At 44.0% G+C, this 27,469-nt stretch overlaps 1 protein-coding gene across 1 annotated transcript in view; it reads right to left on the bottom strand.

The window, feature by feature from the left end:
- The window catches only part of LOC137431149 (POU domain, class 2, transcription factor 1), a 235,343-nt gene that overhangs the window by 98,675 nt on the left and 109,199 nt on the right, over positions 1–27,469 (bottom strand). The window contains exons 5-7 of the mRNA XM_078771503.1: positions 27,418–27,469; positions 6,992–7,150; positions 3,883–3,982 (exon numbers count right to left, since the gene is read on the bottom strand). The exon at positions 27,418–27,469 is cut by the window's right edge and continues 53 nt beyond it. Coding sequence (XP_078627629.1) covers positions 3,883–3,982; positions 6,992–7,150; positions 27,418–27,469 — 311 coding nt within the window. The remainder of the gene's footprint in view (positions 1–3,882; positions 3,983–6,991; positions 7,151–27,417) is intronic.

The following is a 27,469-nucleotide window of genomic DNA, read 5'->3' on the forward strand; positions in this document are numbered from 1 at the left end:
AACTCTTCTCACATCTTCTTTCATCTCAGGCTTTTCTAAGGAGATTACCACATCCTTTTTCACCTCCACTGCAATTTTGTCAGAGAAGAGAACTAAGCCAACCAAATCTTCACTCAAATACCATAGATGACTCCTCAATTTTGACAGAGCCGTCTTGGCAACTTTTTGATCGACTTCAGAGTAGTCTTCCATAGCCTGAAGAAGGTGTAAGTCATTGGAAGGTGCATTGCAAGTATCATTTGCAGTGAACCATGCTTTTACATACAAGGTGACTGTGAAGAGACAAATACGTCTTAGTGACTGGAATTCATGTGCAGATAGCTGAAACTGGTCGTGAAAACAGGATATCTCGAGGCAGTATATGCCTTTAGCCATCCAGCGTGCACGATGGTATGCTCCAGGTGGGCTGAACTTTACATGTCCTTCCACATTATCTCCAAGTGTGATGAGAGCCAGTCTAATGAATTCCAAATAGTCATCTCTTGGCTGTTTGTCCATTAGTTGACTGCGAAGAAAAGTTATTGCAGAGTCACGATTGTTTTCAAACCAAACCTTCTCACTGCCATCAAGGCTTGTGGCAAGTGATGCAAACTTGCTTGTGTCATTGGAAGTCCAATGCTTCTTAAAGCGACCGAAAATGCCAATTTGTGGTCCAGATGCAACAAAGAATGTGTCAAATACAGCTGAAGCAATGATTTCAAATATGTGATGCCGACAAGCCAAAAACAGTAGGCGTTTGTTTAAGGCATTTTGAATGATTGTGATTGCACCCATATGGAGTCTTGTATTTGTGCTTGTTGTGTCAAAACATAATCCAGCAAGCCATTCAGACACACCATCCCATTCATTGATGAATTTAATGACTGCTTCTCCCATCAGGATTCCAGTATCAGATTGAAGTTTTGGAATGCCAAGAAGCTTTTCTACGTCTTTTCCAGATACAACAACAGGCAAACGATCAGCCATTGTACCATCATTGTCTGGCATCAGCTTGCCATCAAAATGTACAACAAGAGGCGTATCAGGCGAAAAGCTTTCCTGAATAGTTTCTCCAATTGACTTGCGGACTGTCCTTCGAGCTTCATAAAGTGAAGTTGTTGACAGTGTCAGTCTGCTTACAGGGACCCCAGCAGCTTTCAGTGCAGGACCAATGATGTGCATTGCTTCACGTGGTGTAGTTCCAGTTCTATCCAAACTTGCTGCAACTAAAGGGTCTTCTACGATGCAACGTTTGTCCAACTTCATAGTCATTGGAGTTGTTGCTCCTGATGTTTCAGGCGTATCGATTTGTTTTGAGAAATATTTGTTAATCTCCACAGGCTCATCATCATTTGCAGATTCTTCACCTGTTGATTGTGATGAATCATCCAGCACTTCATTAGGGTTTATCACCATCTGTTTTTTTGCTTGCTGTTCTTTTTCAATGCGCATCATCTCTTCACCTTGTCGTTTCTGTCGTTTCTCTTCTCGCTTTTTGAACTGCAAGTCTTCTCCGGTCATTATCATCTTCCTGGGTCCTTGTTGATCTTGAAGGAACTCAAAATCCTGTGGAATTTTGAGAAGCTGTTCAGAATTAGCATGTGATAGATCAAATAGCTCATTCAGTTTATGGCTAAAATCAGTCTCCAATTGACCCTGCCACTCCGTTCGCCGTGCCTTGTTTTTCCTAAGAAGGACATACTCCTGATAGAAAGCTTTAAGTTTTGCAATTGCATTTGGTTTGTGCCTTGTGGGAATGTTAGCCATATGCCAAAACTGAAGTACATCATCAATGACATTTGAACAGCTTCTTGGAACATCCAGTTTGTTGATCTTCAAATCGAAGAACAGACGACATAATACTTGACGATTGGTGGGTAATTGATTGCCCTCAAGTGCCGGAATCATTTCTCCCAGCAACCAAATGCTGAGAGAATCCCTTGTTTGATAACCTGCTGCAACTGCTGCACTCATCATTGGTTGATTACTGCAAAAAAGGGAAAAAGAGAAACTTTATTTTTATACAAATATCAAATTCTTGCATAATAACATATATAATATGCAATACATTGTATAATGTATAGTGTATACTAATACATAAGCGTTACAACGTATATATATTATATAATATATACGTTAGCTCATTCAAAACTTTGGGTCTGTTGAGCTGTCACTTAATTATAATGGATTGACCTGAAATTTTTGCCAGTTGTTTATTACCTGTTTCCTCATGTTTGGAGCACCTATGCATATCAAATTTCTGAATTTTTTTTCCTGAACACCCTACTATATATATATATATATATATATATATATATATATATATATATACATATATATATATATATATACAGTATATACATATACATATATATATATATATATATATATATATATATATATATATATACATACATATATATATATATGATGGTGTTTCCAAGTTCAAGATAATTGATTTTTATTATCAATCGAGCTACATATAGTAGTACAGACGCGTAGATACTGCATCATAAAAGATCGATGATATGCTGCAGCGCGGTCTACATGGGTCGTGCACTTATGCAACACTGGGATCCCAGCAAAGGTTTATTTTGCTCTGGTAGCTGTAGAGGATTTAACGGTAGAAATTCCAATGTCCAGGTTATCTCCAACATTCAACAAAGGTACGAATACTATGATGATCAGTGTGACTAACACAAGCCACTTTTTCTGCACAGTTGCCCGAGCTGTAAATTCAAACTTTTCATTTTTATATTTACAACTAATGCAAATAAGGCTACCAAAGGTAATTTTAGACCACCATGTGCATTAGAAGCGCTGATGCTAAAACAGAAACTGTCATACTTTAGACACATCATACATACAGGAAACGAAGGTCTGGAAAAGACAACCATGCTGGGTATCGTTGAGGTAAGAAGAGGAAGATGGATGGTGTAAAGCCTCATTATGGAGCTTAATTATGATTATGGAGCCTGGTTCATTTTACACCTGATGGATGAGGTAAAGGGTGCAGTCAAGCTGTCCCTGCCAGAGCTTCGGGAAGCAGTGCAGAATAGGGATGTTTGGTGAAATCTGATCATGAATGTTACCACAAGTCGGCCACGACTTGAAGGAACTAGATAACTAGATAACTAAGTTGCCTAATGTGTGAAGTGACATCAGAGCTGCACAAAAGCATGCCGAATATTTTTTAGCATGGCAGCAAACTGTCACATGCTGTGGAACAGTGCTGTGTCGTGAAGCTTCTCGTAAATTACAATTCCAAACTGCTGAAATGTATCCCCAAATTGATGTGGTGGGATAAATAAATAAATAAAAATCCCTGGGATGTATGCAACCCACCGTACCAATGCAGAGTTATAGGAGATGACCTGTGCAGTTCAGTGTTGTTTCTCTCAAATAAATATGGGCTTCATACATAGGTGCAAAGGGTAAAAAAAGACTGAATCGCAAACGGGAAATTAACATACTGAACTTGGGTGCAACCGAGTGTTTAGCTTTTGCAAACATCACCAGTGTTGAGTTGATTGTAGTTTATTACTGGATCAATGTGCATTATGTTGCAAATGACTTTCAGTTCTGGAAGTGTGGAATAAATTATTCATTCACACTTGGAATTCAATAAAGTGAGCACGAAATTACAAAATAAATCTCACTTGATCAGAAGGTTGCTTGGGTGGCCATTACGACAGAACACAAGCAACATCGCTCAAGGAAAAATGACAATTTTTTGAAACCTATTGTAATGTGATGATATGTGAAGCAAACACTTTCTCTGGAGACAAAGTAATCAAGCATGAACATGTGAGCAATATATATATATATTTCAAGATTCTGATGTTGCCTGGAGAGTTCGTGTCAAGAATGTTTTAAGAAATCTGGGGTATATTTAACCCTTACCCGTTTGCTGAGCATGAGTGAGCAGCAACGGTGAGCTGACCGGCTGGACGAGCACAAACTGCTGAAGGCCCAAGCCCCCAGTCGGCAGCTGCTGCAGATCCTGGCAGTCATAAAGGGAATGGTAGTGATATTATACAAATCCCAAGCTTCCAACCACCAAGGAATTCATACAAAACCCCAAATTCTTAAAGATAAATGACTCAAATATTAACGGCACTCTTCGACGTCATGATGTCGATCGATATGCCTGCACCCACATTAATTACATCATTGTACATACTTGTACCAAGTTTGCTTTAAATCCCTTCAGCTGTTCTCCAGTATCACATTTTTACCTGACAGGACCTTTGACTTTTGATGCAGAAATCGAATGAGTTTGTCTTTGCATCATAATATATACTTACTTATACCAAGTTTGGTCAAAATCCCATCACTGGTTTACAGTTTAGTGCAATAACAAAATTTTTACCGAACAAAAATATATATATAATATATATATTGTTACGTTTGTAGGGGGTAGGGATACCATCGACCAGGTAGATTTGCATAAATTAGTGTGCCGTATGTCACGATGAGGAAGAAGAACCACTGTGTAATAAGTAGGGAATTTGTATTAGGCCGGATGTCGTGCAACGTGTATCTTCGTCGCCATTACGAGGAGTGGGTATGTTAATTAGCTCAGGGATTATGGGTAATTTATCCCTTGTATGTCGTTACCGCTGTAATTTATTTCCTATGTCCCTTTTGGCACCACACCAGACACATAGCCAAGCCACGCAATCGCCCGCATTTAAACTCACTAATTAAAAAGCTAACCGGAAGTCATGCATCAAGTCCTACGGCTGACAACCATGACTTGGGAAGCGCCCAGGTCGGGCAGGCCGAGGCAACGCCCTTGGGAGCCATGATTGGGCGGGGTATTTATTGACGGGAAGGACTGGTAGGGAGTGTCTTGCTGATTGACGAAGCACCCCAAATGACGTCACAGCCTGGGTGATAAAAGAACGCGCTAGCAGACATTTTCCTCTTCGCTCTTCTTGTTGGCTTCATGCGCTAGCGGACATTCTCTGTTCTCTTCTCCTTGGCTCCTCGCTCTGACCGATTCCCTCTTGCGCCTGCTCATTTTGAACGTTGTTGGTAAACGATCGCATTTTTATCTCTCTCCGCATCAATGCCCTTCTGGTTCTTCTATGATTTTGGATCTCATCGCGGGCAGCCGTGTGCCGATATCTTGCTGGTGGTAGTGAGGAGGAAGAGCCACGGACTGGGAAGCGCGGGTTTCCAAGTCGGAATGGCGAATGGACAGGCGCGGCCCCGTTCGATTCGCGTGCGAGGCCCGGAGTGAGTGCAGCACACCGCGAGGCCTGGTTTTTGCCGCCCACATGCGGAAGAGCAAACACATTTTCCCACGAGGCCTTGAGACTATTTTAACGACCCCTGACGTGACACCAAGTTGAGTTAAGTGCACACAGACGCCTATTTTATATAACGTTATTTTTTTACCTTTGTCTGTGTTTGGGTCTGTTGTGTGTTTGGTATTCTGGCCTTTGACCTCTTGACCCCATAATGTAATAGGTTTAGCTTTACATTATTATAATACTTGCACAAAATTTTACTTAGTTCCCTTCAGCCATTCTTAAGTTATTGTGGTAATGAAAACCTATTACAGACTCTGAACTTTGACCTCTTGATGCCGAAATCGAATCAGTTAATCTTTGTATCACAATACATACTGGTACCAACTTTGGTCAAAATCCCATCAGTGGTTCACAAGTTACCGTGGTAACAGGATTTTTACCTAACATGACCTCTGACCTTTGATCTCATGACCCCAAAATCGAATCAATTAATCTTTAACTCATTATACATAGTACATACCTGTACCAGGTTTGACCTCAATCCCTTCAGCCGTTCTCAAGTTATAAACCTATTACAGACTCTGACCTTTGACCTCTTGACCCCAAAATCAAATCCGTTCATCTTTGCATCATAATACATACTTCTACCAACTTTGGTCAAAATCCCATCACTGGTTCACAATTTATCGCAGGAAAAGATTTTTTTTACCAAACATGACCTCTGACCTTTGACCTTTGACCCCAAACTATACTCAGTTCATCTTTACTCATGATGCATACCTGCACCAATTTGGATTAGATCCCTTCATCCGTTGATCCCGACAGGCTTAGATCCCGACAGTTGGACGACCAAACCAAAAACATAATGCATCCTACGACTTTGTCAGTGAAAGAATAAAAACAAATACAAGCGTTACGCCTAGGTCCCCCGTCGGTGAAGTGATGTGAGTTGACAAAGTGGAAGACGCAGAAAACATGCTATGATATGATATTTCGCTCACAAGGTTCAGACATACATGGCGGCGGCCATCTTGGATTTTGACGTGGCGACCCAATTTACAATAGCGTTCTTCCTTATACCGAGATACACCCACACACCAAATTAGAAGTTGGTACTTCGCTTATTTTTCAAGATATTCATCTCACAAGGTTCAGACATACATGGCGGCGGCCATCTTGGATTTTGACGTGGCGACCCAATTTTAAACAGCGTTCTTCCTTGTGCCTAGATACACCCACACGCCAGATTAGAAGTTGGTACTTCGCTTATTTTTCGAGATATTTCGCTCACAAGGTTCAGACATATATATGGTGGCGGCCATCTTGTATTTTGACGTGGCGACCGAATTTTCAATAGCGTTCTTCCTTATGCCTAGATACACCCACACACCAGATTAGAAGTTGGTACTTCGCTTATTTTTCAAGATATTCATCTCACAAGGTTCAGAGATACATGGCATCAGACATACATGGCGGCGGCCATCTTGGATTTTGACGTGAGTTGCACCCACACACCAAATTCGAATGCGGTCCTTCGCTTACGCCCGCACGCACGCCCGCACGCACGGACGGACGGACGGACGGACACACGGACGGAGGGGAAAACCATAGCCCCCTTTCGCTCCGCTGTGCGACGGGGGACAAAAACTCCAATGGGCGGCAATTTCACTTGGATAAGCACCATGGACAATCGTAATGACCTCACAGAAATGGATTTCATATTTGCAGAGGATGTGTGAACAGTTCTTTACCTGCAGCTGAATGGATTGTGTGAGAGGTAGAGACGTGAGTGGATTGGCGGAGCTCGTAGCCGTACTAACAGTAGTGGGCGACGTGATTGGTGCATGGCAAGCTGACTGTTGCACAGCGGCAGCCAATAATTGTGCCTGTGCCTGCTGCAGTAGAGCCAGCTGAGGACGAAAAGTCAGGAACTCATTCGTAATCCGAATCAAAATTAATGTCTCTCTTAAAGAACAACAGCATTCACCACATTAAAATCAGACACAAATGCAGAATTGACACAATCAGACACAACAAACAGCAGACCCTTTATTATATGTTTCTCCATGTTAGCTCATATAAGAGCCTCGACTTGGTGTACAAAAAAAACAACCTAAATTTGTTTTCATAATATAAAAATTGTTTTCAGGCTACTGCGCCACACAGAGGAATACCTCGTTTGGTGCTTTTACTATGATTAAGCCTGTTTGTATCGTTTTATTGCTGTATATAGTGACGCTCGAAGACCCCTTGGGTGAAATCCTTTAACTGTGTTTAATCCTCTCACATTCATTTACTTTGGCAAAACAGATTTAATTCAATTAGCCAGTAATTTTGATAAGGAAGAAGAACCACCATTCAAAACTTCAAGAAGCACACTTACACTGCGTGCACATAAATGAAGTAGAAACTAGAACAGCACTCAGTGGAGATCATACCTCCACCTGGTTAGCCATATCACTCAATGGTGAAGAATCACTTTAAAAAAAAATTCTACAAGCTGGATCCGGATCCGGATCTTAACCAAAATTCTATTGATTAGTCCTTGTCAGACACCCAACCTCTCCACCAAGTTTCGTCCAAATCCGTCCATAACGTTTTGAGATATCCTGCTATGTATCGTTTTTGGCCGCATCTCCCAATGTTGAAGAATCACTTAAAATTTTTTAGTAGCCGGATCCGAATCCGGATCTTCACAAAAATCTAATCATTTCGTCCTTGTAACATACGCTACATCTTTGCCAAATTTCGCCCGAATCAGTCGACACCTTTTTGAGATATTTTGTTCACAAACAAACAAACAGACAAATGAAAAATCGGTCAGAGACCGAGGACTTGCCGGAATGTACTTTGTTATCGGCCATTTTGGATCAAAATGGCAGGAAATCTATACATGTATATACGCTAAGCAATGGAAGGTAACTGAGTAAGTGTATGCATATCTCTTGTCCTTTCAGAGTTATAGTGGTTTGAAATATATTGTTACAGACGCGGTTTTAGATGGTTTTAGATGTTATTTTACCGAGCGGTTGGTATTACCGCGTCCGAACAGTTACTCCCCGATTAGAACCCGATTCCACCCGACGTTGACCAGATCGCACCGCAGATATTCAATCGGGAAACCTCTAAAGCGACCGAAAGAGAAGGAAAAGAGAAGAAGACAGAGTACGGAGGAAGAACAGATTTATTATACACACACAAGCAAAAAGAAAGAGCGACCAAAATTATTTACAAGCAATGGATGGAGAAAGCAGTCACACAGTGCATCGTTAGCCTATTCTATTCATTTTACTTAACCCCAAGACAACGAGTAGGACAGACGACGTTCACACTTACACGGGGGATATTGCAGGTAGGTAGGGCTTGAGGTGGATTGCTGGAGAGGGAGGAGGGTCGGAGGCAGCAGCTCTCAATTCCTCGCGGTTTTTTGGCGGGAAAACCCTTCGTCGCGTATCCGCTGCCGATGCTTTAGACGGCACGCGCTGGCTCGGGCACACCTGCTCCTCTCCTTCTGGTGGAGCCGTCTCCCTCCTTTCAGCGCGTCTCTCCAAAGCTGGTTTCCTTTCCGAGTACCTCTCCTCTTTGGCTTGGAGCGTTTCGCATCTCACCGCTCCTCTTGGTGCCGCCTCTTCGCTCATCTCCCAGGTCATCTGGTGAAGCAGTCCCTTCCCGTCGCTTTTATTACCCTGGGCGGAATCAAGCCGCCGGCTGCGAGGGCACGCCTACCGGGTCGCTCACCGCGGTGCTGATTGGCCAAGTGGGGTTGGCTCACTCCTCCCCTCTATGACGAGGTGGAGACACGCCTTTCTTCTCCGAGATTAGCACATGGGCAATGGCGGCTTGCGGGATTGAACACCACTCGCACCCCTTTTGAAAGGAACTTTGGAGAGCGGAGATGATTGGGGAAATTGCAAGGGCCTACGCTTATTTTGTTTGATACAATGCAAAGTCAATCTAGTGGGAAACACATATTTAGCCTACATAGAATAAGGAAATACACTATTTAAACAGATATATCGTGGCCTGCGTGTAAGTGTCATGGAATTAACTAGGAGGACGGCTGCGACCATTATTTACATTACGAGGGTGTTACACATAACAAAACCATACTTTTTTACATTCGTTACACTTCCTCCAAAATTGTTACACTTCTCAAAAAACCGTTACACTTCTCAAATTCGTTACACTTCTCAAAACCGTTACAATATTTTCAATGAAAACTTGGCCCCCTGACCTTTGACCCCAAAACATAATTAAAACGAAGCATTTTTGACCATTTTTATGGTACGTTATTTTTCGGGAATTGAATAATGAACATTTTGGTGTTGATTAGAAGGGAATCGGATAATGTTTGATAGAGTTATTAGTCTAAAAAAAAACAATTTTTGACCTTGAGTTTGACCTTTCAATGTCACTCAAGGTCCAAGGTCATGGTGCCAAATGAAATGTCGTATGTGATTTCCTATATGTCAGTAAGAGTAAGTGTATGCATATCTCTTGTACTTTTAGAGCTAAAGTGGTTTGAAATATATTTTAAATGAAAACTCGACCCCCCTGATTTCACGTTTTGGGTGACCTTGAGCTTGACCTTGGGCCAAGAGAGTTAAAAATTGGGCACAGTATATTCCAGGGCAAGGCAAATATGTGTGTAAAGTATGGCGATGCTATGTGCAACAATGTAGACGTAGTACTGCACCCCCCTCTCCTCTCCAGCCCCCTCTCTACCCCCCCTCTCCACACCCCCTCTACACCCCCCCTCCACACCCCCTACCTCTCCACACCCTGCCCCTCTCCACCCCCCTCTCCACCCCTCCCTCTCCTCTCCCCCCCCCCCCCACCATTATCGCAACGTCCATGTTACCTCGAGTACCTCAATAAGTGACAGCAATTCCCCCAACCTCAGTGGCCGTGATTGTCTCGCCTAACAGTCTTGTGTTGTGTCACGTATGTCCATGTGTTTTGTGTGGCAGCTCCAATACGAGCCTTAGATCATGAAAAATAAAAAACCTCATCGAAAACTATTACAAGTGCAACAACTAATCAGACAAGTTACATATATACTGCCAATCATGTATTTGATCAATTTTGCTACTGGGAAACAACATAAAAGATGGACTGATTAAACCAGTCCAATCTATAATAACAATAATAAAAGTGTGTGTGTGTCAGTGTGTATCCTCCATAACTCCAAAACCATGAAACCTAGCAGTCCAAAACTTTTCCTGCATACAAAGGTAACTCCAAAAGAGTGCATGAATGAAAACTGGGTGTTTGGGTAAATTAAAACACACCTTTTGAAGACATTTAACTGGTTTATTTAATTAGAACAAAAACAGGCTTTCTCCTTGTTCAGCCTGCTATCACATCCCTCACAGAGGCTTAAAGATTTTTGGACCCACTCAAAACTCCTTGCCTTGGAACAGGCCACAGTTTCTGTATGATTGAGCTCAAAAATTGTTTTTCCACTTTCCTCACTCACCCAATGGAATCTCTGACTATATATTTGTTAGGAACCTAATATTTTGCATAAATGCAGTCTAATGTTACAGGAAGATGTAACATGATCCTGAGAGTCATCAGGTATCACATGATTGATCACGTGACCCGGAAGTCACGTTTAAGGGTTTTCACTCAGTCACGCCATGGTGCTCACCGTGGAAGAACGCATGTTATTTGTCGAACATTACTTCCAGAATGAATCCTTTAGGGAATGTCAAATTGCATTTAAAAGTCGCTTCGGTGGTCGTACAAAACCTTCAACATCAGTGGTATGGAAACTGGTGAAGCAATTCAGAGAAACAGGCTGCATGAAGGTTATAAAGCACAGGTACCAGCCAAGTGTTGTTACACCAGAGAAAGTGGATGAAGTGTGGGAAAAGAATGGAAGGAAGCCCGAAGAAATCTCCGAGATGTTTAGCACAAGCTCACTGTTCATATTCCAGTGCATGGAAGGTGGTGAAGACACTCAAACTTTATCCCTACAAAATTGGTGCAGTACATCAGTTACTGGAGCCAGCTAAAGAGAAACGTGTAGCCTGCTGTGAGTGGATACAGAGGATGGAAAGAGAACAAGACAATGTTTTGGATGTCGTGTTTTTTATAGACGAGGCATTGTTTCATCTTTCTGGGCATGTAAATTCACAAAACACTCATTTATGGCGAAGTGAACAACCTTATGCAATGCATGAAAGGCCATTACATTCAACAAAAAATGGTGTTTGGTGTTCTGCAACTCAGCAAAAAATTATCGACCCAATTTTCTTCTCAAAAACAGTAAACTCAAAACGTTTCATCAACATAATCCATGAGTTTCTTGGGCACCTTACAAAAGATGAAATCAACCAAGGATGGTTTCAGCAAGATGGTGCCACGAGTCACAATTCACGATACAGAATGAACAAACTTAAGCTACTCTTTGGTGACCATATAGTGGCCAAGTCATTATGGCCACCTTGCCCACCCCGATCCCCAGATCACACATTGCCAAATATCGTTTTGTGGGATATTTGAAGGATATTTAGGTTGTAGGTTGTAGACAGCAACCACCCAGGGTAGTACTACCATTCTGACTTAGGGGCATTAATGTGGTGCTCGGAACAATCTTACACTCTCCGTGCCAGGATTGCTGGTCTTACTTTCTGTCTCACTCAAACAATAGCTAACGGGCTCGCTACAACCTCTCTTTCTCACAAAGAAACACCATGTATGGTATTTTTTACACCATGTAAAAGTGTATACACTTTTCATCATACACTCTTCTTCTCTTTTATTTAAGGCCTGGCCTCAATGAGGGCTATATAGTCCATGCCTGGAGCCTTCAATGTAAAAAAAAAAAATGTACGCTATAAATCCACATACTCTTGGTGAATTAAAACAATAATCAACTAGAACGCCACTCAGTAGAGCGCATACTCCCGCCGTGGGTCACGTTGGAATAGTACGATTTCACAAAAGTTTGAGGGAGTAGTTCAGTGACAACACAAGACAAGACAAGACAACACAAGACAGACACTGCACAGATATATATTTAGAATATATAGAAGATAATGTAAAAAAAAAACAAGGCAATTTCACTTACATTTTCGTATTCAGCGTTCAATTCTATATAAGTGAGTGTATTTTGAGGCATGTGTGACTTCAAATAAAATTGTAAGCCAGGAAAACCGTTCGTTTCATTCCTTAGGGATACAACATGTAAAACTGGCCCAAACGTCAAAACAAAACTCGCTCATTTTAAGTCGTACAAGCTAATGCGACCACTCATTCTTCTGGGAAGAATCCCGTGCACATGCTGGTCACACTTATAACTCACCTAAGTCTTTATAAGTTCATCAAAAACTGACACCGCGATTGACATTCGCTGAGGTAAATGTTGATATCTCTTCTGAGGTAAAAAAAAAAAAAAAAAAAAAAAAGGTTTTAAAGCATTATACATATCAAACGATACATTTTATGAAACGGGGAAACCGAATACACACTTTGGTGGTTTTAAAATGTCAGAATATGTCTTTATTAGAAAGAAAAAAAAGAACCTTGAAGACGACGCTGCTAACAAAATACACCGCTCTTTTTTTTTTTTTTTTTTTGTATACAAGATCGAGGCTCGTGAAAGAGCGAACATTAATCACACAGAAAGACAAACAGACACATAAAACAAATAACATCGGGAGCGGTAGACAAGATGGGGAGAGAGGGGGAAGGACACAAACACAACATTTGAGAGCAGGGACCGAGAGACATGGAGACATCGAGAGATCTGTGGGAGGGAGAGGGCTTTGGGGGGGAGGCATGTGAAGGGGGGGAGGCATGTGAAGGGGGGGAGGCATGTGAAGGGGGGGGGGGGGTGGGAGAGGTATAAACATATGGACACTGCCAGGATTTCCAGGAAATAAGTTGGAATTTCAAACAAGGTGGATCTGGGGTGAATTAGTGGGGGTAGAAAAGATCAAGGTTATGGATGGGGGAAGATAAGAGATGGTGGTGAACAGCTGTTAACGCATAACCACGAGTTTAAACTACATTTACAAGAAATATGAAAACTATTTTCACAATGTTAAATATAGAATATATAGAAGATAATGTAAAAAAAAAAATGAGCCCTATCTTCCAATGGTAAACAATCCTTCAAAAAATTCCTGGATCCGGAATAATATCCTGAGCTTCACCAAAAACTAATCAATTCTTCCTTATCACAAGGGCAATCATCCCACCAACTTTCATCCAAATCCGTTCAGAACTTTTCCAGATATCTTGTTCACAAACACACGAACACACACACACACACACACACACACACACACACGGACACGAGTGAATGCATTACTCCCTAGCGGGAGTAATGACACAATCAGTAATATTCCCCAAGAAATGCTACACTGTGTCGGAGAGCATGCTGCGAAGAATAAATTTGTGTCTGCAACATGGTGGTGGTGGACACTTTCAGCACTTCATTTAAGGTAATCAATTGCGTGGATCATGTCACATTTTTCTGGAACATTAGGCTACATTTACACAAAATATTAGGTTCCTAACTCTGGTAGTTCTACCTAGTATTATTTATTCTATTTATTATTCTAGTTTTCAGTGTATGGGCATTATTTAGGGTTCTCGAATAAAAAAAGATCACCCTGTATAATCAAAATATGATTCACATTTGAGGATCGCTTTCCAAAGGACAAAATAACTGTTGAAATCTAAAGTGAAATCTGCGAAATTTAAAGAAATCAGCAATTATTATAACCAAGTGTAGCGGTTACCTTATTCGCATGTCACGGTTAACTTATCCGCATGTGACGGGTTACCTTATGTTTGGTCTAATCCACGTGCACGGGCTTTTGGTTTGTTGGACGTGACGCACGCGCGGTTGTGGGAGCCACGCCCTCCGAAGAGGGTTTTGGTTTTATAAAAGCTTTACCACTTCCGTTCGAGTTTAGAGGGTGCTGGTGATTCCTGTTTGAATAAACAAGCTTCGAACCCGACGAAATGGCCTCGTCTTCTCGCCTTCCGCAACTTCTAAACTGGTGACCACAGCTGCCCCCGAACGGATTCGGGGGCTGCAAACGAACACGGCAGTTTCGATCGAACTGCCGGAGTTGGCAACGACGAGCGGCCATGTGGTTCGCACACCGCGCTCGGCTCCTCCTCTACGACCGGAGGGGCGAGCCTGCTCCAGGACCCTCCGAAGGGACGCAGTTACGAGGTGTGGGTGGCACTGCTGCTCATCTCTTGCGCACGCACTGACGTTGGCGGCAAGGCTGCTTCGTTACCTTCGCGCGCGCTGCTGCTCATCTCTTGCGCGCGCACTGACGTTGGCGGCACGGCTGCTTTGTTACCTTCGCACGCACGGCTGCTCGTCACCTTCGCGCAACTACACTCTACAACTACAGCTCGCGTGTAGAAAGCTGCAACTCGCGCCACTACTTCTCCGCCTCTGCATCCTCGGGAGGCCCGCGAGGAACCTCGGCAGCCTCCCCCGAGGCCTTGACCAGCCCCTCGGTTGGCTCAGCCGCTTTTCGCGTGCACCGAGGCCGAGCACTGCTCGAGCCTTCTCGGCACTGCACCCGTGAACTGCAACCTCGGGAGGCCCGCGAGGAACCTCGGCAGCCTCCCCCGAGGACTTGACCAGCCTCTCCGTCGGCTCAACCCCACGGCTGCGTTTTTTCGCGCGTACAGAGGCCGAGCACTGCTCGAGCCTTCTCGGCACTGCCGAGCGCGCCTGCGAACTACGTACACGCCCACGGAGTGAATTCTGGGGGGGGCGCATGTAGCGGTTACCTTATTCGCATGTCGCGGTTAACTTATCCGCATGTGATGGGTTACCTTATGTTTGGTCTAATCCACGTGCACGGGCTTTTGGTTTGTTGGACGTGACGCACGCGTGGTTGTGGGAGCCACGCCCTCCGAAGAGGGTTTTGGTTTTATAAAAGCTTTACCACTTCCGTTCGAGTTTAGAGGGTGCTGGTGATTCCTGTTTGAATAAACAAGCTTCGAACCCGACGAAATGGCCTCGTCTTCTCGCCTTCCGCAACTTCTAAACAAGCGTATTTATTTAAATTGATGCATGTTGTCATAATTCATCCAGTCAAATTGAATCAGTAAAAGTCTATAATTGTAAGAGCTGGACTAACAAGTTGGTAGAGCCGATGTTTCAGCGAGAATCCACGCACGTTGGTCACGACAGAACGATTCAGCAGAACACTCGTCTTGGTTTTCAGGCTTCTTCTTCACTCCAACAACTGCTGTGACCAAGGCGAGTCGATTCTCGCCGAAACGTCGGGTCTATCGACTTGTAAATCCAGTATTTTCAATTAAATACTTTTACTGAAGCATATTTATTTATATGCAAGAAAGGCCATCTGTCATACCTCCTCCATATTTACACAAAAAATACAAAAATGTAATTAATTAATCGGGAGGCCGGAAAAGTTCCAGAGATGCGCACAGAAACTTATTTTGGACAGTCGGTACTTGAAAAACATAAAAACATAACGTACATACGGTAATGCACTTTAAAAATGTATATGGATGAGACAATACAACGGATGTTTTTTCAAGTTGCAAAAATGCTTCAACTTTATTCGCATACGTCATAATTACCCTCGCTGGAGGAGAGAATATAAACTAGTGCATTTGGGTCAGTTTGGTAGTCTGTTTGTCCACACAAAACATGAGTATGTGTATTACTTACATTGGACGCTTTATAATCCTAAACCCTTGACGATCCCGAAAACCCTCTCGAACATATACAACCCTAGGACCCATTAAGACCACGAAGACCCAAAGGACCATGGAGACCCACAAAGACCCTAAGAACCATAAAGACCCACGAAGAACCTAAGACTCTTAAAACTCTTAGCACCCCTAAGACCGACCATTTAAGACACCTAAAACACTTTAGAGCCTTTAGAACCCTAACTCCCTTTAAGACCCTGTAGAATCCTAAAACCCTTTAAGACCCAAAATATTCAGAGAACCCAAAAGACCACAAAAACCCCGAAGACCCAAAAGACCTTTAAAGACCCCACGACCCAACGACCCTTAAAGACCCCAAAGACCTTTAAAGACCCCCCCTCCCCCCCCCCCCGAAAAGAATCAAATCTGCTTCACCCTAATTCTCTTAAAAACAGGTTATACTTATATAATTTGTGCAAAACATTTACAAATTAAATTTTTTCACTTTGAGAACTTGGGTAGCAGAGTTTTGTGCAGGGGAAGGGGAGTGATGGGGGATGTTTTGTCTGTATATGTCTCCCCAAGCATTGTAAAGAACCAGTGAAGAGAAAGCCAGCAAACAAGCATGCTGGCCTGCTGGTATTTACCTTATTCGAACAATGCCCCCTCCCTCCCAGTAGTTTTATACACTTCCACTTGTCAAACAGCCAGGGATGTCAACTTGGCTAGGTGCAACCAAAACTTGCCTGGCATAAGGAATAAGAAGACCCAAGTTTTTATGGCCCCACCCAGCAGTGGAATATTTCCAAGAAAGAATGACCTTCTTGAGAGAGCACAAATATCTCAACTTTCCAATGACCAAAGTTTTGAAAAGAAGCAAACAGATGTAAAATGTTGCACCTACCAAAATAGTAATGCAACGTATACTCCGGATTAATCAGAATTGGTAGAAAAGAGCAAGGCTGAATTTTACAGAAGATCTTCCATTGCCAAGCCTATTTCACATATAAGGCTTGGGGGAATACAGTACATGGAAAAGGAAAACGTTTTGAGGATCAACAAAAGATCTTCAAAATCTAGCCTGTTGGCATTGTTAAAGAGATTAAATAGATCACCCCGGCCATATCTTAGGTCGACATTACTGAAATAAACAAAGTAAAGTGCACCAAACAAGTAAATGAAGCCCAGTGAAAAATAACAGCAAAGCAAATCATTGCATTAGTTGTTACGGTACGCGGTTAAGGATGTTGTTTGCCGAGCGAAGGCTCCGCGACCGAACAGTTGCTCCCCTTTTCTTCCCTTACACTCACCCGATTCACTCAGACGTTGGCCAAATCGCGCTATGCTAAATCAATGATGGAAAGGACATGACGACTGGCAAAGATGAAACGACGCAAGGGGGGTACAGTTCTCAAGACCTCCGGAGGAGGGTATAATTACAGTGGTGGAGAAAAGGGGGAAGATTACAAGGCAGAGTGAGGTAAAGACACAGAAGAGATGGGCACTTAAATGCAGTCTTATCTATTCCCCGAAAGACCACGGACAAACGGACAAGGTAGACTTACACAGGGATTGATGGCAGGAAGGGACAGGTAGGTCGATGGCACAAGGCGGCTTCCGGTCCGGTATGAAGAGGACGCAGGCGTCACATGCTCGCCGCTTCTTCGACCGGGCCACTGTCAGTTGCTTTCTTTTTTGGTGGTCGTGCAGATTTTATTGGCCATTGAGTCTGCCCTCTGCATTGCCCCGGCTCTGCTCCCTGCTTCGCCTGCCTGGCTCCTTCGCCTGCTCGCTGTTTCCTCGGGCGCGCTCTCGTGGGTTGTGACCATCGCAGCGGTTTGGTGGCGGTTTCCCGCCGTGATCTTGATTTGTAGCGGCGGCGGTCGATTTCCGCTGCATTTGCCGCTTTGCCGTGATCAACCTTGGCCTCGTGATCGTCTCTTTGCTCCTGCCTGCCCTCTGCTTGGTCCCGGCTCTGCTCCTGGCTTCACCTACCTGGCTCCTTCGTTTCCTCGGGCCCGCTCTCGTGGGTTGGGACCATTGTTTCACCTCCTCAACCTTGGCCTCGTCTCGTCTCTCTGCTCCTGCCTGGCATGGCTCTGCGGTACTCCTCCGCAAGGCTCCTTCTGCTCAATACCCGCTCCACCCCATCATGCATCTCTGCCATCAAATCAAATGGACTCCTCCGACGACCCAGGTACATTCACCGTGGCTCCAGTCGTAAGTTTGTTTATTTGCAATCAGGTCACTCCATCCCCGTCCTCTGGTCGGCTCAGCGCACTCTCACTCTTCGTCCCAGCGCACCTGGTCACAGCAACGCACACGATCGCACCTCCTGCCTACGAACCCTGGCTAAATCACCTGAATTCATCCCTGCTGTTCAAAACAACATCAAGCTCACCCTGTTCAACACCCGGTCCCTCAACAACAAATGCCTCATCCTGAACGAATACATCCTGGATAACAAACTGGACTTTCTCTGTCTCACCGAAACCTGGCAACAACCTCTGGACTACTACACACTCAACCTCACCACACCGAATGGATATTCCTACGTCAATAAACCACGCTCGGAGGGCCGAGGTGGTGGAATTGCCGTTATCCACCGCCAAGACATCAAGACCAACCTCATCTCCATCCCATCTGCTCCATCATTTGAACACCTGGCTTTTAAACTCTCTGGTCGCACGCAGTCAGTCATGGCTGTCGTCTACTGCCCTCCCAAACCACACCCATCATTCCTGTCTGACTTCTCCTACTTTCTGACCCAGCTATGTTCCCTCTCCCCCTCAATCCTCCTCCTTGGTGATTTCAATATCCACATGGACTCCACTGACTCCACAATAACCACTGACTTCACTGATTTACTCACCTGCTTTAACCTCACTCAACATGTCGACTTTCCTACCCATATCCATGGTCACATTTTGGACCTTGTCTGCTCCACTGGATTAAATTTGCACCATCTCTCTGGCTCCGACCTCACCCTCTCTGACCACTTAGCCATCACTCTGACCATCAACATCCCCGCCCCAACACCAAGGCATTATCGCACTATCAACTTCCGTAAGCTAAACGCTCTTTCACCTACCTCATTCTCATCCACCCTCTCTGAAAAAATGTCCACTTCTCCCTTCATTGACCTCCACATCCCTTCCGACCTCACTGACTACTACAACCACACTCTCTCCTCCTGCCTTGACCAGCTTGCACCTGTAAAAACCAAAACAGTTTCTTTCACCCATTCTGCTCCCTGGTTTACCCCTGAACTCCGCCTAATGAAAACTCGTGCTCGCCAACTTGAAAGACTCCGCAATAAAACGGGTCTCACAGTTCACTCCCAAGCCTACAAGGACCACCTACAACACTACAAAGATGCCCTCTCCCGCGCCCGCTCCGCCTACTACTCTCAAATTATCCACTCTGGCTCCGGAAACCCAAAAGCACTTTTCTCGACAATAAACAAACTCCTCCGCCCCCTGAACACCACCACCCAGTCATTCACAGTAGACAACTGCATCTCCTTCCTCTCTTTCTTCCAACGCAAAATTGACAACATCTACAACAGCTGACCACCGCCGCACCCGCTCCCCCTCCAACCACCTGCCCCCCTTTGTCCTGCCATCCCGTCTCGGTTCTCCCCAATCTCCCCTACTGACCTCTCTGAACTCCTCATAGGAATGAAAACTGCCACCTGCACTCTTGACCCCATCCCCTCCAGCTTTGTCAAGGCCTCCCTCCCTGCTCTCTCTCCACTTATCATTGCAACAATAAACTCCTCCCTGTCTACAGGCATCGTCCCACCTTCCCTCAAAATTGCTGCTGTTACCCCCATTCTAAAAAAACCTGGTCTAAACCCTGACACCGTAAACAACTTCAGACCCATCTCCAACCTACCCTTTCTGTCAAAAGTTTTGGAACGCGCTGTAGCCACTCAACTCAAACATCATCTCTCTGCCAATAACCTGTATGAAACATTCCAATCCGGATTCCGCTCCAACCACAGTACTGAAACTGCTCTCCTCAAAATCACCAACGACCTTCTCCTCTCCTCTGACGCTGGCAACCTCAACATTCTCGTCCTCCTCGACCTCAGCGCTGCCTTTGACACCATCGATCACACCATCCTCCTCACCCGACTTGAATCCACCTTTAACGTTAACGGCACTGCCCTCTCTTGGATTAAATCATACCTCTCTGACAGACGCCAGTTCATCTCCATCAATAACTGCAAATCCCCCACTGCTCCCATCCCCCAAGGTGTCCCCCAAGGTTCAGTTCTTGGCCCCCTCCTCTTCATCCTTTACCTGTCCCCCCTCGGTCACTTAATCCGCCGTCATGGTCTCCAATTCCACTGCTTCGCCGATGACATCCAGCTTTTCATCTCCACCAAGTCCGTCTCCACCGACACCCACTCTATCCTGACAAACTGCATCACTGAAATAAAATCCTGGCTTCAAATCAACTTCCTCAAGCTTAACTGTGATAAATCTGAAATAATCATCATTGGCCCAAAAACGCTCACAAAATCCACCCATAACTTTGCCCTCAACATCGACGGTATCCCAGTATCCACCTCCCCTCACATCCGGAATCTTGGCGTCATCTTTGACCAAACCCTTTCCTTCGACAAATACACTAAACAGATCACAAAGTCAGCCTTCTTTCACCTGAAAAACATTGCCTGTCTCCGCTCATCCCTCTCCTCCACGGCTGCAGAAACCCTCATCCACGCCTTCATCACCTCCCGTCTGGACTACTGCAATAGCCTCCTCTATGGTTCACCCTCAAAAATCACCAATAAACTCCAATACATTCAGAACTCCGCTGCCCGTCTACTCACCCATTCCCGGACCCGTGACCACATCACCCCCGTCCTTTACAAGCTTCACTGGCTCCCCATCCCCCAGAGAATCCAGTACAAAATCCTCCTCTTGACATACAAAGCCCTCCATAACCTGGCCCCATCCTACCTGGCTGACCTCCTCTCCAGACACACTCCCACCCGCAACCTCCGCTCTGCTGGTACCAACCTCCTGACCCCCTCCATCCGGACCAAATTCAGATCCTGGGGGGACAGGGCCTTCTCCATCGCTGCTCCCACCCTCTGGAACTCACTACCTCACACCATCAGAGACTCCTCCTCACTCACCACATTCAAAACATCACTAAAGACCCACCTGTTCAACACTGCATTCAACATTCAACCCACAGCATTTAACCCCTGACTATCTCTTCTCCTTCTCCCTCCTTTTGCTTTAAATATTTCCCTATTGATTCTTGTCTTTTTGCAATTGTTGTTTTCATGTATTGTTATGCATTATGTTTTCCACTCTGTCAAAGCGCCTTTGGGCTTCTGGAAAAGCGCTATACAAAATAAATGAATTATTATTATTATTATTATTGAACCACCAAGATAAACTACTCATAAAATAACTAAATGACACATTGAGTGACAATTGATTGAAAAAAAAAAAACACCTCACAAACCAAACAATAATTTACAAAAGCCAATTTTCAAAACGTCTGGTCTGCAGCGAGTTCCCAACTAATGGCTAAAACAATTACACGTTCCCCACAAACATTATGTTCAAGCCTTCAATGTGCTTATTGAAGGAGGGAGAACGCATGAGATTGGCCTCATGGTTCAAACACAAGGTAAAAACTTCCTAATTCCAAAATCTGAACACACCCAAAACTGCCTTGAAAATACACACCGATAACACGCCAATCCACAACATGCAAATTCTCAATAGGAATAATCGCAGAGCTGTATGACGATTGAACGGAATAAAAATGCCGAGAAGCAGAACTGAATGGCTGCAGGAAAAACTGCTAGGAAACTCCTGATCACTTCTCGTTCAACAAAGCCACACTCAAAAACTGCAAAAGCCACACTCAAAAACTGCAAAAGCCACACTCAACTACAATAAGGCATTTGATAGAATCCTAAAAGTCATTCCCTGCAATGCTTAAACTATGCAGAATAGACCCCGATACAATTGTTTTGATGAAAGACGATGAACCGATGCAGCATAGCCATGACACAACAACTTCAAAGGAACAATTCAAAACTGAATTGATAAAATAAAACAAGGTATTTTCCAAGATGACAGTCTCTCCCCTCATCCGTTCCACTTAGACTCAGATAAATTTAGCACCAACAACATGGTTATAATATAGCTTCCAGCAGGATAAACGTCGATGGGAAAAAAAAAGAAAAAAAAAAGAAGGTCACACTACCTGTAAATAGAGAAGGTCGAAAACTTCTAGGACGAAATGATGAAAAACTAAAAGAACATAAAAAACTGGTAAAACAGTACATCAAAGATATCAGGAAAACTCAATTTCTCATTCTCCGTGTACTGATCTTGCACCTCGCAAACCCCAGGAGTACCTCTGGCTGCAATGTCCCAGCCACTCCCACCACTTGTTTGCCTGGGTGTTGTATCGTCCACCTAACAGTGACGACTCCATCTACATCTTTTTCTCTCATACAACATGGCCAAACTTTTAACCATTCATCCCAACTCTCTTCCTCACAAGTGGCGATTTAAATTTTCACCATACAACTTGGCTGGGTGTTGGTACCTCTCTCACGAGCCGTGGCACTTCAGCAAAGAACTTCTGTGACTCCAAGGGCCAAACTCAATCTGTGAATTTTCCAACGTGGATTGCTACAAATGGCAAATCCTCCCTTCTGGACTTGGTGATGACTAATTTTCCTGCCAATGTCTCCTGCTGTTCCTCTGCTCCAATTGGTTCATCTGATCACGTGCTTGTGAAAGTCAACATCTCTCCGGCTATTCTCAGAGAGCTGCCTCAATGCTGGCGGCTCTGGCATTTCACTCAAGCAGATTGGCAGGGACTGCAAGCAGCCATTTCTCTTAAGGACTGGTCTCGCATATCTACTGCCCCAAGTGTGTCCACTCTCAGGAGAGACAGAAAACATCTTTCCAACCTCAGGAATGGACTTTAAAACTGGTCTCCCTCCTCTAAAACCTGGTGGCACCTTGTTAAATCTGTCTCTGGAATATGCTCCCCTTTCCAATCCTTCCTTCTCTTCAAATAGCATCACAGCCAACTTCGCTCGGGAGAAGGCTGAACATCTCAATTCTGTGTTTGTTTCCAGATATTGTGACCCAAACCCTCACTCTTGGTAACAATCATTCCCTGTCATATCCAACTGCTCCTGGCTCTGTCTTTTTCACTTGAGAAGGTGGAGAAGCTTCTTCTTTCAACCATCGACTCTGAATCTGCTACTGGACCGGACGGCACCAGCTCACGTCTCCTAACAACCTCCTCACCTCAGCGCTGCCTTTGACACCATCGATCACACCATCCTCCTCACCCGACTTGAATCCACCTTTAATGTTACCGGCACTGCCCTCTCTTGGATTAAATCATACCTCTCTGACAGACGCCAGTTCATCTCCATCAATAACTGCAAATCCCCCACTGCTCCCATCCCCCAAGGTGTCCCCCAAGGTTCAGTTCTTGGCCCCCTCCTCTTAATCCTGTACCTGTCCCCCCTTGGTCACTTAATTCGCCGTCATGGTCTCCAATTCCACTGCTTCGCCGATGACATCCAGCTTTTCATCTCCACCAAGTCCATCTCCACCGCCACCCACTCTATCCTGACAAACTGCATCACTGAAATAAAATCCTGGCTTCAAATCAACTTCCTCAAACTTAACTATGATAAATCTGAAATAATCATCATTGGCCCAAAAACGCTCACCAAATCCACCCATAACTTTGCCCGCAACATCGACGGTTTCCCAGTATCCACCTCCCCTCACATCCAGAATCTTGGCATCATCTTTGACCAAACCCTCTCCTTCGACAAATACACTAAACACATCACAAAGACAGCCTTCTTTCACCTGAAAAACATCACCCGTCTCCATCCATCCCTCTCCTCCATGGCTGCAGAAATCCTCATCCACACCTTCATCACCTCCCGTCTGGACTACTGCAACAGCCTCCTCTTGGGTTCACCCTCAATAATCATCAATAAACTCCAATACATTCAGAACTCCGCTGCCCGTCTACTCACCCATTCCCGGACCCGTGACCACATCACCCCCGTCCTTTACAAGCTTCACTGGCTCCCCATCCCCCAGAGAATCCAGTACAAAATCCTCCTCTTGACCTACAAAGTCCTTCATAACCTGGCCCCATCCTACCTGACTGACCTCCTCTCCAGACACACTCCCACCCGCAACCTCCGCTCTGCTGGTACCAACCTCCTGACCCCCCCCCCCCCCCCCCATGCGGACCAAATTCACATCCTGGGGGGACAGGGCCTTCTCCATCACTGCTCCCACCCTCTGGAACTCACTACCTCACACCATCAGAGACTCCTCCTCACTCACCACATTCAAAACATCACTCAAGACCCACCTGTTCAACACTGCATTCAACATTTAACCCACAGCATTTAACCCCTGACTATCTCTTCTCCTTCTCCTTCCTTTTGCTTTGATTATTTACCTGTTGATTTTTGTCTTTTTGCACTTGTTTTTTTGTACTCTGTCAAAGCGTCTTTGGGCTTCTTGAAAAGCGCTATATAAAATAAATGTATTATTATTATTATTATTAAACATAGCAGTATACCAACCCATAGGGGCCCTATGGTAGGCCAATGAAGGTCCAAGGGTGGGTGGCACAACACCTGTCAATAAACTTGATGGGTACAGGCCCACTGTGGAGCCAGCCAGTTTTTGGCTAACCAGTGTTTTTATTATATGTAGTACATTTTCTTCTTCTTTTGTATGCGGCACAGGGCTGCGTGTAGCATCATTGGCTGAGTGAGCGGCTGTGCTGCTGATGCAACGCCCTCTGCAAGGTTAGGGCAGGAATTTGGCCAGGGTGCCAGTGACAGCTCACCGACTATGTGGTAGTGAATGTAAGGATGGATTGTGGAAGGGGTAAGCTGAAGTATACATTTTACAACGATCCAAAAACTGAAGCTGAAGTACAAATCCTAAGGCAGAACATTTTAAAATTATTGATGAGACGCAACACTTGCGAACACTACAACACAAGTAATTAGAATCATCGATGATGCTGTGCATATTATTATTTCTGCTCATTATATAATAGTAAGGCAATTTAATGCAAAGTGTTTTCACACAATCAAGATATTTAACTCCACCACCTCGGGTGGATGGAGATTATGCATTCACCTCTGTTTGTTTGTTTGTTTGTCTCGATTGGTCTGTGAGCAGGATATCTCAAAAAGGTAGGGACGGATTCAGAGGAAACTTGGCGAACATGTTGGGTGTGTGATAAAGACGAATTGATTAGTTTTAGTGAATATCCGGACATTGGAATTTTAAAAGTGATTCTTCACCATTGAGAGATCCGGCTAAAACTGATATATAGCACAAAGTATCCAAACATTGTGGACGGGTTATGACAAAAACTAGGTGGATGAGTTGGGTAGGTGACAAGAACAAGCCGATGAGATTATGTTTAAGGTCCAGATGCAGATGAAATCATCAGTGGGTTACAAAATGTATGGTGCAGGTATGCGCTCCATTGAACGCCATTCAAGTTCATCATGCAGTCAAAATAAAATTCTCCAGGATGAAAATGCATTTTGTTTTAGGTACAGAAAGAAGTATAACATTTTTTTAATGCAAAACGATGTGGGGATGGGTTTGCCAAAAATATGCAAAACCAAGGTAGGGCTGGTCAAAAGAAATTATCATGTGAAACTATTCCAACATCTCTGAACAATGGTTGTGCCCATTTGACACAATACATCGACCAATTTGGGGTCACCATCATCACAAACACACAAACACATGTGACTCGTGTGTGTGTGTGTGTGTGTGTGTGTGTGTGTGTGTGTGTGTGTGTGTGTGTGTGTGTGTGTGTGTGTGTGTGTGTGTGTGTGTGCCATTGGTTATCTCCATTTGCAGGTTTCAGAAGGTGGACCGGAGCACTACTATGTCTCAAAGTATCCATCTCCGTTAGCGAGTGTGTGGTGTATGTGTATACAGAAGTGTGTGTACGTTGCTGTTGGCTGCTATCTCCACAGGTGGGTTGGTTCCAGGAAGTGGAACACAGGCTTACCAGATCTCAAAGTATAATTCCATACTTCCTCATTTGCAATTATCACTTTTGGTTCATGTTTCCATGAGATTTTTGCAGATGTGGCAGTGAATTACTCTACAAACTATGTTGTGCCTTTTGTATACAGCTGTTCTGACATGAGCTTTTACATCATGAAAGGAGCTTTCTGTTTCTATCTTGCAGAACCGACACTTGTCCAATTGACCCATTCCGCCATTTCCTTGAAGCCATGGGTGTAGTGTCCTTGATCTTAGGCATTTATTATGAGTAATGCTCCATCCCAATTGAGCTGACCTTTTCTTAGCCATTCCAATGAGCCTTCTTTCTCTATCCTCAATCTGTCAACTCTTTTTTTATATCCCCCTGCTCTTTTACTATTTCCCCACTTGTCGGTGTATATCCGTTGATATTTCGTTTTATATTTTTATTTGTCTTTTTGGCAATTGTTGGGGCTGTATTTGTTCCTGTTCCGGTTTCATGTGACATCTTCTATACACACCTGTCTCTGGAAATTTTTTGCAAGGTGAGTTTGGGATACCTTTTCTAGCGAGCTGTCTTTGTGTTCACATTTTCAAATTAGATTCGGTAGGCTGTTGAACTTTTCACATATTCAGCTAATCCTACAGTTGTCAGTCTGTGCACTTGATTGAGCTCCAACAGGCCGCTACCTCTTTTTCATCTTGGCTGGTACTTTCTCGGGATGTACTGATTTTTTCTGAACATTTTGTGAATTTTGAGGAGTTTCCTTGCTTTGATATCTACTTTATTGATTTCCACTTGTGACCAGTTTATTATTCTGCAACTGGTTTATTATTATTTATTATTTACCAGTTTATTATTTATTAAGTTCTGAATCAAAAACAAAGGTTCTGTAATATTAACAGTGAAATAAAGAATTGTGGAGACCGATTACTTTTGTCAATTTCAACGTATTTTTAGAGAAAATTGTGAGTTATTTGAAAAAAGTGCAAGGGTGCCAATATTTGTAGCCACGACTGTATGAACAGAAGGTATTTGCAACACAAATGATCTGTAATACATATCCGCATTATAATAAGGAACTCGCTTACATGGTCCTTCAATGCAGTAGGCCATTAGGCCAATCAAGTCTGCACAACGGTTGCTTGTCGGTGCTCTGTCCTTTTTAAATGCAGAGCATCATGCAAGGAAGCAGCATGTGCCATTGGTGCAGTTTTTAGAATGCCTTGGCTAACGTTCGAACCGCTGATCTCCCACACTCAAAGCAGACACTCTTACCATTACACCACTGAGTTGGGTTAAATTTTCATGTTCCTTATGCTGTTCATTTACATTAAAGTATCATATTCCCACATGTAACCATTTTGAAGTTGTTAAAAATGCATGTCAGAAGTTTGTGGAACACTCTGCATGAAGTTATTGTTGGCAATTTTACACTTACCCCTGTTATCTGGTTTCCTGCCAGCATTAACTGGGCCTGAGGCAAACTAGAA

The sequence above is a fragment of the Myxine glutinosa genome, chromosome 1 (assembly GCF_964187855.1).
Source record: "Myxine glutinosa chromosome 1, kmMyxGlut1.1, whole genome shotgun sequence".
Lineage (NCBI taxonomy): Eukaryota > Metazoa > Chordata > Myxini > Myxiniformes > Myxinidae > Myxine > Myxine glutinosa.